The 12319-nt window shown below is 50.4% G+C and overlaps 1 protein-coding gene across 9 annotated transcripts in view; it reads left to right on the top strand.

Moving 5' to 3' along the window:
- Positions 1-12319, top strand: part of LOC134339016 (cyclin-dependent kinase 17-like) — a 130642-nt gene that overhangs the window by 79923 nt on the left and 38400 nt on the right. For 6 of the 9 annotated variants that reach the window (XM_063035265.1, XM_063035262.1, XM_063035261.1 and 3 more), the window contains 6 exons: positions 896-1051; positions 4513-4643; positions 5935-6060; positions 9506-9562; positions 10316-10430; positions 11560-11654. In XM_063035265.1, coding sequence (XP_062891335.1) covers positions 896-1051; positions 4513-4643; positions 5935-6060; positions 9506-9562; positions 10316-10430; positions 11560-11654 — 680 coding nt within the window. The remainder of the gene's footprint in view (positions 1-895; positions 1052-4512; positions 4644-5934; positions 6061-9505; positions 9563-10315; positions 10431-11559; positions 11655-12319) is intronic. The other 3 variants (XM_063035268.1, XM_063035267.1, XM_063035266.1) reach the window with 1 other exon arrangement.

Here is a 12319-nt window from a genome sequence, read left to right as displayed (position 1 = left end):
GGCTCACTCTGCTCCACGACACACCCCCATTGCCTTGCTGACTGCCACCGTGTCTCTCCCACTCCTTCAAACTCTCACTGTCTGTGCCACTTTTACATATCTGCCCTCTCGCCCATCCAACACCCTTTCCTGTTGTTTTTCTTGTGTTAAATTGTTCACTTTTCACTCTCTCTCTCTCTCTCACTCTTTTTCTCTCTCCCCTCCCTGTTACTCTCCTCATCTCTCACGTCTCCCTCACCTCTCCTCTCTCTCTCACTCTCTCCTTCTTCAATACCCTCATCTCTCTTTTCTCTTTCTCTCACCTCTCTTCTCTCACACACTTCTCACCTGTAATCCCTCTTTCTTTCTCTCACAACCCCTCTCTCTCACCTTCCTCTTAAACCACTTTCTCACCTCATCCCCTCTGTCGCCTCCCTCATCCCCTATTCCATCCCTCTCTCAATCCTATTTGCACCCCACCTCCTTTCCCTCTCCTCTCCTCTCCACCCCACCCTCTCCTCTCCACTTTCCCCTCTCCCCACTCCCTTCCCCTCCCCTTCTTCCCTCCCTATCCCTCTCCCATCCTCTCTCCCTCCTTCTCCCTTCCTTCCTCCCTCTCTCTCCCCTCCTCCCTCTCTCCCCCCCCTCCCTGTCTCTCCCCTCCCCCTCCCTCTCCCCTCTCCCGACCCCCTTACCCAACCCCTTCTTCCTTCTCTCCTATCCCCTCTCCCTCCCTCTCCTTCTCTCTCTCTCTCTCTCCCTCTATCCCTCTCTCTCCTTCTCCCTCTTCCATTCTCTCTCCCTCCCTCTTTCTCTCTCTCTCTCTCTTGCTCACTCTCTTCCTCTCTTCCCCTCCCCCTCTCTCTTTCTTTCTCTCTCTCTTTCTTTCTTTGGACCTCCTTCGCTGGGTTTAAAGAGCCCATGGTGAAGAACGGGAGGCCCCCCACGTCCCACAGCATGCACTCCTTCCTTCACCAGTACGCGGGCAGTTTCAAAAAGCCGCCTATACGGAGGCCCCACAGTGTGGTGGGCAGGAGCCTCAGCTCGCACCTTCAGAGGAATACCACGCTAGGTGATTATCCCCTCCGTCTCGATAAGCCTCGGAGCCTGTTGTCAACTGGTTAAAGGTTTCTGAACCCTTTCAAACACATCCCATTGTTTGTTAAGGTTCGCTTTGGTGAACACACTTGTTGACGTTGAAATGATAATTCTCTTGCGTGCTTGTCTCGAACTACCCCCGCCCCCCCCCCGGTCAGGTTGTTGGTGACACCTAACCTGGTCATTGTGGTGGGGTGGGGATGAAGAGTGTAGTGAGTGGTGGGGTGGGGAGGGGAATTTGAAAGCTAGCAATCTTGACTTACTGGCTCAGCCCAGCCACCTCAGGGCCACAGGAGAATGTGCGGTGGCTTAGGTCTGCGTGCAGGTAAACCACTCGAGCATCAGACTCCCAGCGCCATTGGCCGTGCCCTCTCCCCGCCCTCCAGCACAGCAGTTTTGGTCGTTCCTCCCACCCTAGGGCAGAACGTAAACCTGTCAGTGGGGTGGAATGATGTGGCTGCACAGTTCCAGAATGAGTCGTCACTTGCTTGCTGAAGCTCATCACCCCCAACTGGAATATAAGCCACTGTCAGCAACTCACCAGAGTCCACTGTCCTGGGCCAATAGAAAGGTTCTGCTTTCACCACACAACGTCAAATGTCTTCCTCTCCCTGGCATGAGGTCTTTGGAGCTTCAGTTGATGTTTCTGTAGCTCTGGGTTTTTACGGGATGGGATTGCTAGCCCCATGCCTAACCCTCCTTTCGCAGTTGGGCTTGGGACAGCCCATCGGGCTGCCACTTAAGACTGAGATGGGGGCTGGACGTCTTCCAGGAGGCAGAATTGAACATGAAAAACATTGAAGAGTACAAGCCCTCTCCCCCTACCCCTGGTAGCACATTCCACACACCAATCCCCACCCCCCTACACTCTCCCCCCACCCCTGGTAGCACATTCCACATAGCCTCTCCCACCACCCCTCAACCGTCTCCCCCACCCCAAGCAGCACATTCCACACACCCACCGCCACCTCTCTACACTCTCCCCCCACCCTGGTAGCACGTTCCACGTACCCTCTCCCACCACCCCTCAACCATCTCCCCCACCCCAAGCAGCACATTCCACACACCCACCGCCACCTCTCTACACTCTCCCCCCACCCCTGGTAGCACGTTCCACGTACCCTCTCCCACCACCCCTCAACCATCTCCCCCACCCCTGGCAGCACATTCCACACACCCGCCACTCTCTGTATAAAAACCCACTTTTGACATCCCCCCCCCCCAACACTTTCTTCCAATCACCTTAAATCTATGTTCTCTCTTGTTAGCTATTTCCACACGAGGGAAAAAGTGTCTGCCTGTCCACTTGATCTATGCCTCGGTATCATGTGTACCTCTATCAAATCACTGAGGATACTCGAAGTCTGGGATCAATAAAGTAAACATTATTATCAAAGTACATATATGTCACCATATACAACCCTGAGATTCATTTTCCTGTGGGCATACTCAATAAATCTACAGACAGGATAAATGAAAGATCAACCAGAGTGCAGAAGACAACAAACTGTGCAAATGCAGATAGAAATACAGTAAATAGCAAGGGTCTGAATATGACATCCCACTACCATGTCACCTGCAAGATCTCCAGGGGAGACACTAGAGGGGAACCATGAGCAAAGCTGTCCATACAGTTGACATGAATCGGGGAGGGAGCGGGTGGTATTTGTTTTACTAACAGGACAGCACAGTAGCGTAGCAGTTATTGTGAGGCCTCCGCTGGTCAGGGTCGACCATGGATGTTGTGTCCTAGCTGCCTGGGTACGCAAGCCAAGGCAGTACAATATGAAAGAGCAAACTACCCCTCTCCATGCATCTGGTGAGCCCAAACGAACGGCAGCAGCAGATACAGTTTGGCATCAGCGGTGTCGCAGGAGTTGCCAGTCAGCATTGAACTCAACATAGGACTGCCTCAGGGTTTCCAGTTCCGGAATTTTCCCTCGGGAGCCCTTCCCTGAAGCCTTTCCCATCAGTGTGTATAGCCACAAGGCAACGGAGATTTGAGATCAGAGTTTTCCTTCTCCTGGATGACCACGGCTGACGAGCTCCATCCGTCCAAAGCAACTGGTTTTAGGCACCAGTCATCTGCCTTTTCCCCTTCCCCTGTCAGTAGAAACGGTTCCTCTGGGCTTAGTAGTTAAGCCACATGTGAAGGCCAGGAGCTGGACTTGGTTGTCTGAGGCTATTTGAGGCACACACCACTGGGACCACTTAACAGGTAGTGGGAGCTTGTTCCCATTACCACCCCGGCTATAACAACCTAAAGGAACCACATAGCGGTTAGTGTGGCACTGTTACAGCACAGCAATCTGGGTTCAATTCCCACTGCTCTCAGTAACGAGTTTGTACGTTCTCCCCGTGACAGTATGGATTTTCTCCCACATTCCAAGGATGTACAGGTTAGTAAATTAATTGGTCACGTGGGTGTAATTGGGTGGCACAGTTTCATTGGATCAGAAGGGCCTGGTGTCATGCTCTATGTTCATAAGATGTAAGAGCATTCTCCTGCCGTCTTCCCGTAAACTGTGACACCCTTACCAATTCGGCATCCACAGCCGTCTTGGGCAATGAACTCCACAGATTCACCACCTCCTGGCTAAAGAAGTTCGTCTTGTGTTCTGAAGGGTCACCCCACTCTTCTAAGGCTGAGCCATTCTATCTAGGCCTTTTAATATTTGATAGGTTTCAGTTAGAATCTTCCCCCTCGCCACCCCAATTCTTCTAAACTCCAGTGAGTACAGGCCTAGAGCCATCAAACACGTTTCATTCCCAAAATCATTCTCGTGAACTTCCTCTGAGCTCTCTCCAATGCCAGCATATCTTTTCTTAGATAAGGGGCCCAAAACTGCTCAGAATACTCCAATTCTCTACAAAGCCTCAGTGTTACGTTATTATTTTAATATTCTAGTCCTCGAGAAATGAATACAAACCTTAACCCTAAACTCCAGCGAGTACAGACCTAGAGCGATTAAACACTTCTAATATATTAATCCTTTAATTCCCGGGGTCCTTCTAGTGACCCACCTTTGAACCCTGTACCAGGGCATAGGAGGGTGCAGGCCCCAGGTGTGGAGCTGTCGGTGTTATCACTGCAGCTCGCTGTGCGTGATTGCATGGCATGTCGGCTGGCCTGGCCTGACCTCTCTATACCCTTCCATATGGAGAGTGGTGGGGACAATGGGTGGAGCGTCTGATGTCCTGGGGAGGTGGGAGATAGATGATTTGGTGGGGGGAAAAGAAGTAGGTGACCCACTTAAAACAGAACGTTGAGAGACACGTCAGCAGTCGTTCTGAATGCGAATCGCTGCTTGGGCTAGGGTACACATCCAGCAGCTGCTCCCCACAGGCGGAGTCTTTGCAATACAGATTCTGGGCGCGAGCCAGTATCCCGCCTGTCCAGCTCTCTCCTCTAAAACACCGTCTTTTCACTGGTAGAGATCGTCCATGAGGACCTGAAGATGGGCTCTGATGGGGAGAGCGACCAGGCATCTGCCACCTCCTCCGACGAAGTCCAGTCCCCAGTCCGGGTACGGATGCGCAACAACGTCCGGAAGATCTCCACTGAGGTATGGGGAGGCCATCTGCCAGATTCCCCTCACCCCGTCCTGTCAAACAACCACGAAACAGTGGCAGTGCTGCTGGTACAGGATGAAGCTTCCTCTACACCGCCCCATCACACTTTCGCAGGGTCAGACACAGAGTGCATCTCCCTCCACACTGTCCTATCACACACTCCCGGGGTCAGTCACAGAGTGAATCTCCCTCCACACTATCCCATCACACACTCCCCGGGGTCAGTCACAGAGTGAAACTCCCTCCACACTGTCCCATCACACACTCCCTGGGTCAGACACAGAGTGAAGCTCCCTCCACACCGTCCCATCACACACTCCTGGGGTCAGACACAGTGAAGTTCCCTCCACACCGTCCTATCACACACTCCTGGGGTCAGTCACAAAGTGAAGCTGCCTCCACACCGTCCCATCACACACTCCTGGGGTCAGACACAGAGTGAAGCTCCCTCCACACCGTCCCATCACACACTCCTGGGGTCAGACACAGTGAAGTTCCCTCCACACCGTCCTATCACACACTCCTGGGGTCAGTCACAGAGTGAAGCTCCCTCCACACCGTCCTATCACACACTCCCGGGGTCAGTCACAGAGTGAAGCTCCCTCCACACCGTCCCATCACACACTCCCGGGGTCAGACACAGAGTGAATCTCCCTCCACACCGTCCCATCACACACTCCTGGGGTCAGTCACAAAGTGAAGCTGCCTCCACACCGTCCCATCACACACTCCCAGGGTCAGTCACAGAGTGAAGCTCTTTCTGCACCGTCCCATCACACACTCCCAGGGTCAGTCACAGAGTGAAGCTCCCTCCACACCGTCCCATCACACACTCCCGGGGTCAGACACAGAGTGAATCTCCCTCCACACCGTCCCATCACACACTCCTGGGGTCAGTCACAAAGTGAAGCTGCCTCCACACCGTCCCATCACACACTCCCAGGGTCAGTCACAGAGTGAAGCTCTTTCTGCACCGTCCCATCACACACTCCCAGGGTCAGTCACAGAGTGAAGCTCTTTCTGCACCATCCCATCACACACTCCCAGGGTCTGTCACAGAGTGGAGTTCTCTCAACACCATCCTGTCTCACATGCCCAGGGTTTGACACATAATGGAGCTCCCTTCACACCATCCTGTCTCACACTCCCAGTCATGGACAGCAGGGTTACGCACTGAGTAATATTTTCTGTGGTTGCTGCGTTCCAATCCCAGCACCAAGCCAGTTGATTAAATGTAGGTGTTTCAGTCGGACCGGCATGATTACCTGTCCCTCTGCTCACCAGGATATCAATAAGAGGCTGTCTCTGCCTGCGGACATCCGGCTGCCTGAGGGATACCTGGAGAAGTTTGCCATGAACAGCCCCCCCTTCGACAAGCCGCTCAGCCGTCGGCTACGCAGGGTCTCGCTGGTGAGTAACCGCCCACTGGGGACCTGCAACGACCAGTAAGAACAGCAAATCATAAACACAAGAGACTCTGCAGATCCAGGAAATCCAGGGCAACACACACAAAAGGCTGGAGGAACTCAGCTAGTCAGGCAGCATCCACAGAGGGGAAAAGACGGTCGACATTTTGGGCTGATCTTTCATCAGGACTGGAAAGACAGGGCAGAAAGCAGAATAGAAAGTGTGGAGAAGTACAAGCTGCCAACTGATACAGTACTGTCATACACGTATATAGCTAGGGTGCCTAAGACTTTTGCACAGTACTGTAGCTGAGGTAGATGGGAGGAAAAGTGGGTGGATGGGATGGAATGAGTTGAGGAGCTGGGGAATGATAGGTGGAAGAGGTAAAGGACTGAAGAAGAAGGGATCTGTTTGGAGAGCAGAGTGAACCATACGTAAAAGGGAAGGAGGTCAGCGGGACCAGAGGGACGTAATGGGCAGGTGAGAAGAAAAGAATGGGGAATGGAAAAACAGAGATGGGTGAGGGGGAGGAATTACCAGGTTAGAGAAATTGGAGTTCATGCTGTCGGTTGGACACTGCTCAGATAGAATATGAGGTGTTGATCCTCCAACCTCAGAGTGGCCTCATCGTGGCAGTAGTGGTGGCCATGGACAGACATATCAGAATAGGAATGGGATGTAGAATTGAAATGGATGGCTACCGGGAAATCCTGCCTTTTGCAGTGGACAGAGTGGAACCGCTTGAGAAAGCGGTCCAATGTATGTTGGGTTTCACTGATGTAGAGGAGGCCGCATCGGGAGCACTGGATATAGCAGACGGTCCCAAGAGGTTTGCAGGTGAAGTGTCACCTCTTCTGGAAGAACTGTTTCCTGAGCCTGAATGGTGGTCAGGGAGGAGGTGTAGGGACAGGTGTAACTCTTGTCTTGTTTGCAGGGCTAAGTGTCAGTGGGGGAGATCAGTGGTGGGGAGGAAGATGAATGGACAAGGGAATCACGAAGAGAGTGATCCCTATGAAAAGCCGAGAGGGAGAGAAAGATATCTTTATTAGTGTGATCCCTTTGGGGATGATGAGGCCTCAGTTGGTTAGGGTCAACAATGAATGTTGCATTCTGGTTTCCAGGATATGCAAGCCCGGATGGTACAATATGGAAAGCAAGCTGTTGCCCAAGCAGCACACACATACACATGATGTCCACGCAGCTGATGAATCCAAAGGAATGGCAGAGATTAATGCAGTTTAGCACCAATTTAGGGTCGGATTGATTGTGGAGTAGGTTAAAAGGTCAGCACAAGATTGCAGGCTGAAGGGCCTGTATTGTGCTGTAATGTTCCATGTTCTATTTCTCCTCTGTGTCTACTGAGCAAAAAATCATGGTTGCTCAAGAGACTTTGTGGGAGGCTGGGGAGGAAATAGCAGAGGCTCTTGCCAAGATATTTGCTTCAGTGTTAGCCACCGGTGAAGTTCCTTCCCAAAGGCTGAAGTGTGACTAATGCTGTCAAGTTAAAGAGCTGTGAGGTAATGTTACAGTTTTAACCCTGGTTAAACCACACTTGGATTGTTGTGTTCAGTTCTGGTCACCTCATTATAGGGAGGATGTGGAAGCTTTGGAGAGGGTGCAGAGGAGATTTACTAAGATGCTGTCTGCATCAGAGAGCATGTTTTATGAGAATAGGTTAAGTGAGTTAGGGCTTTTCTCACTGGACCAAAAAAGGATGGGAGGTGACTTGATTGAGGTATACAAGATCATAAGAGGGATAGATAGAGACCTTTTCCCCAGGGCTGAAATTGCTAATGCAAGGGGCAAAACATTGACGTGATTAGAGGAAAGTACAGTGGGGATGTAGGGTAGGTTTTTACAGAGAGTGGTGGCTTTCTGGGACAGGCTACCCAGGATAGTAGTGACAATAGGGACATTTATGAGACTGTTAGACACCTCGTGAGTGTGTGATGGGATGGTGTAAAGGAAGCTTCACTATGTGACTGACCCACGGAGTGTGTGATGGGATGGTGTCAAGGGAGTTTCTGTGTCTGATCCTGGAAATCTGGGAGTATGTGATGGAAACTTCACTGTGTCCATAGATCCCTCAGAGTTGCTGCAGAAGTTGATGGGGTGGTTGACAAGACATGAGGTGAGTTAGCCTTCGTTAGTTGGAAGATTGAGTTCAAGAGCTATAAGGTAATGTTGCAGCTCTATAAAGCCCTGTTTAGACCACACTTGGAGCATTGAGTTCAGTTCTGGTCACCTTATTATAGGAAGGATGTAGAAGCTTTAGAGAGGGTTCAGAGGAGATTTACAAGGATGCTGCCTGGATTAGAAAGCATGTCTTATGCAGAAAGGTTGAGTAGGTTAGGACTTTTCTCTTTGGAGCGGAGGAGGATGAGAGACAGCTTGATGAAAGATGATAAGAGGTATAGATAGAGTGGACAGCCAGTGTTTTTTCCCAGGATGGCAGTGGCCAGTACCAGAGGACATGCTTTTCATTTGGAGGGGATGTCAGAGGCAGGTGTTTTTACACAGAGAGTGTAGTGGATGTGTGGAACATGCTGCCAGGGGTGGTGGTAGAGGCTGATACCTTAGGGACATTTAAGAGACTCTTAGATAGGTACATAGATGACAGAAACATGCAGGGATATATAGTAGTTAAGTGTCAGATTGATCAAACTGGAGTTTATTGTCAACTGTACAAGTCCATGTATGCACAGGTGCAACAGCAGCATCACAGGCACCAAACATCAGATAAGCAATGTTCACAAGAAAACCATCGATTAACATCAGAATCAGGTTTATTAGCACCAGCATATGTTATGTAAATTTGTTGTTATGCAGTAGCATACATTGCAATACATAATAAAAAATTGTCAATTACAATAAGAATTATATATTTAAACAGTTAAATAAGTATTGCAAAAAGAAAAAGAAAGTAGTGAGGTAGTGTTTGTGGGTTCAATGTCCATTCAGAAATCGGATGACAGAGGGGGAGAAGCTGTTCCTGAACATTGAGTGTGTGTCTTCAGGCTCTTGTACTACCTACCCAATGGTAGCAATGAGAAGACGGCATCTCCTGGGTGACGGGAGTCTTTAATGCCTGGGTGTCATTTTGAAGCATCACTCCTTGAAAATGTCTTGGATGCTTGGGAGGCTTTCATGTAATTATTTATAAAAAAAAAACACAATTAGAACAAAAAAAACCATTATTGTGTAAAGAGCTCAAAGTGTTGCTAAACTGTAGTGATGAAGGTTTTGCTGGTTGTTTCAAGAACCAAGTGGTTCTTACAAGTTTTAAATCTTAAAGTCTTAAATCATGGAGTCGGTTAAAAGATTGGCACAATGTTGCGGGCCGAAGGGCCTGTACTGTGCTATGCTGTTCAATGCAGCAGCCAGGTTTCACTGTGATGCCACAGGGGAGGTTGTCATCTCCTAAACTTGTCCCTTTCTCACCCTGCAGTCAGAAATCGGATTTGGCAAGCTGGAGACCTACGTTAAACTGGACAAGCTCGGTGAGGTAAGAGCTCGACACCCAATCCTTTGGTGTTTCAGATGCAATATCTCTGTCCCAGGCCCATCTTGTAACCTATGACAGAAAATTCCAACTTGTGCCTTGGTAAAAGAGTTTTGAAAGGCCCTTCAGCACATGTCGTCAGTTCTCCATCTGCATGACCTCTTTAGCCAATGTCTCCTCAGGCCCCTGGTCCTGTGTGCCTGAGACCTCTGCTGCCTGATCAGTATTCCTGCTCTACATTGAGTGTATGTGGTGGATGGGGGATGTAAATTACAGAGCTGCTTGTGATTTGCTGTTTGGCCACCCTGAGTCGGATGGCCTTCCACACCATGGCAGTCCCCAATACTCGCATTTCACAAATGCAAGAGCAGCCACGGTCTTCCCGTAACCCAGTCTATCGGACCATCCTGGAGCCATTTTGTTCAGATACTCATCCTCTCCGTGCATAGTCATTTTCCTGCTGTCAGTCAATTGATCTCATGCACTCTCTCTCTATATCCCTCTCTCCCTACCCCTCCTTCTCCTTCTCTTCCCCTCCCACACCACTTTGCTATCCTTCCATCGCCCTGCCCCTCCCTTCCTCTTCCTCTCTCCTTTCCCCTCACACCCCTTCCCTCCCCCTCTAACCCCCTCCCCTCCCCCTCTCACCCCTCCTGCTCCTTCCTACCCTTACCCTCGTTTCCCATCCGTCACCCTCTCTCTCCCACTCTCACCTAACCCCCTGCCCCTCTCTTCCTCACCTCTCCACGTTGGAAGGGCACCTATGCAACGGTGTACAAGGGGAGGAGTAAGCTGACGGATAACTTGGTGGCGCTGAAGGAGATCCGACTGGAGCACGAGGAGGGAGCTCCCTGCACCGCCATCAGGGAAGGTACATGGTGTTACACCTCTCCCCTCCCTCCTTGCTGGCTGGGCTTCATCAAATGGCACGTCCAGTTGCACCACATCTTTCCTGACAACGTCATTCAACTCTCTAGTGCAGTACCTCTGCCTGAGCCCCCCACACCCCTCATTTAGTGTTCCATACAATAGCCATCTCCTAGCTGCAGTCATAAGCTGCCAGTCAGTGTTCATCCATTGTCAACGCCGATGAGGACCTCGACACCATTATGATGGTGTCGAGACAAGCGCATGATTTGGATTTAAGTGAGGGAGAGTTGTGCAGCGTCAGCCTCACTCCCTCTTCCCAATTGCCATCTGGATCCAGTGGCAAGACAGAGTCGAGACGGCTGGAGATGGGACTAGGCACAGTGGATGACCAGGACGTCTTCTGTGTCTCGTCCTGCTCTACACGTTCCATGACGCTTGCAGAGACCGCTTTCTTGACCGTTGGATCTTCCATTGGTCTCGTCCGCTCAATCCGCCGGAGTCTGTCTTCACATGCTGGGATAGACAACTCCCTATCTCACCGTGGGTTTGAGACCCGTCGGCTACCCTCACCTGGTTTAGCCAGCTTGTCGAAGCCGTTGCCTGGGGTGTGGCTGCTGTCACATGCAAACAGCTACGAGGAGCCACAGGTGAGAGCTGAGTGCCAGGTGGGGACCAAAGGTGGACTAACCGCCTTGAAAAGGATGCGACATGTTCCCCCACCAGAGGTGCTACCCCTCCCTGACACCCCATACACCCCGACTGTGCCAATAACACTGCGCTCGCTGCAGGATCTTCTATGTCCCATAGAGTAGTCGTATCCGCACCCCTAGCTAATGTTGCACTCTGCCAATAACACTGTGTTTGCTGCAGGATCTTCCGTGTCCCATAGAGTAGCCATCTCCACACCCCTAGTTACAGTCACACCCTGCCAATAACCCTGAGCTTGCTGCAGGATCTTCTATATTCCATGCAGTCCCACCACAGGGACCCACTGATGACATCCCAGCTTGTAAGGCATGAATTTTTTTCCTGCCCGCTTCTTCGTCCTGGACATGCTTTGCGCTGTGCGGGCTGGTGTTTCCTGGTGCACGGCACAGATTCAGTAGCTCCTTCTGCTCTCTCCCTGCCAGTGTCGCTGCTGAAGGATCTCAAACACGCCAACATCGTAACGCTTCACGACATCATCCACACAGAGAAATCCCTCACACTGGTCTTCGAGTATCTGGTGAGTGGAGCCTGTACAGCCGGGGAGGCATAGGATGGGGTGGACGGAATCAAGGTGTCTGAAATCATAGAGCACTTTCATATAGAACAAGAAGCACAGTACAGACCCGTCAGCCCACGGTGCTGTGCTGACCCTTTAAGTTCGTTTGTTTAAATTTATTGCTATCTAACTTTTCATATATACAACCAAACAAAACAACATTCCACAGTGCAGCCATAAATCGTATAGCACACAGAGCACATAAAGTATTACCATAAATAATTTAATAAAATATCATTCAAAATGCATTTAGCACAGGTAAACAGTACAGTATACAGTAAGCAGCATGCTGACTTAATGACAATGACTTACTCCAAGGTCAATCTAACCCTTCCCTCCTACATGGCCCTCCATTTTCCTATCATCCATGTGCCTGTCTAAGAGTTTCTTAAATGTCTCTAATATATCTTCCTCCACCACTTCCCCGGTAGCACGTTCCATGCACCCACCACTCTCTGTGTAAAAAACCTATCTCGGACATCCCCCACCCCACCAATACTTTCCTCAAATCACCTTAAAATTATGCCCCCTCATTTTAGCCATTTCCACTCTAGGAAAAAAATCTGGCTGTCTACTCAATCTATACCTTTTATCATCTTGTAAACCTCTAACAAGTCACCTCTCAT

The sequence above is a fragment of the Mobula hypostoma genome, chromosome 28 (genome assembly GCF_963921235.1).
Source record: "Mobula hypostoma chromosome 28, sMobHyp1.1, whole genome shotgun sequence".
In the NCBI taxonomy this organism is placed as follows: domain Eukaryota; kingdom Metazoa; phylum Chordata; class Chondrichthyes; order Myliobatiformes; family Myliobatidae; genus Mobula; species Mobula hypostoma.
Note: the sequence above shows the minus strand (reverse complement) of the source record. Positions and strands in the feature narration are given on the sequence as shown.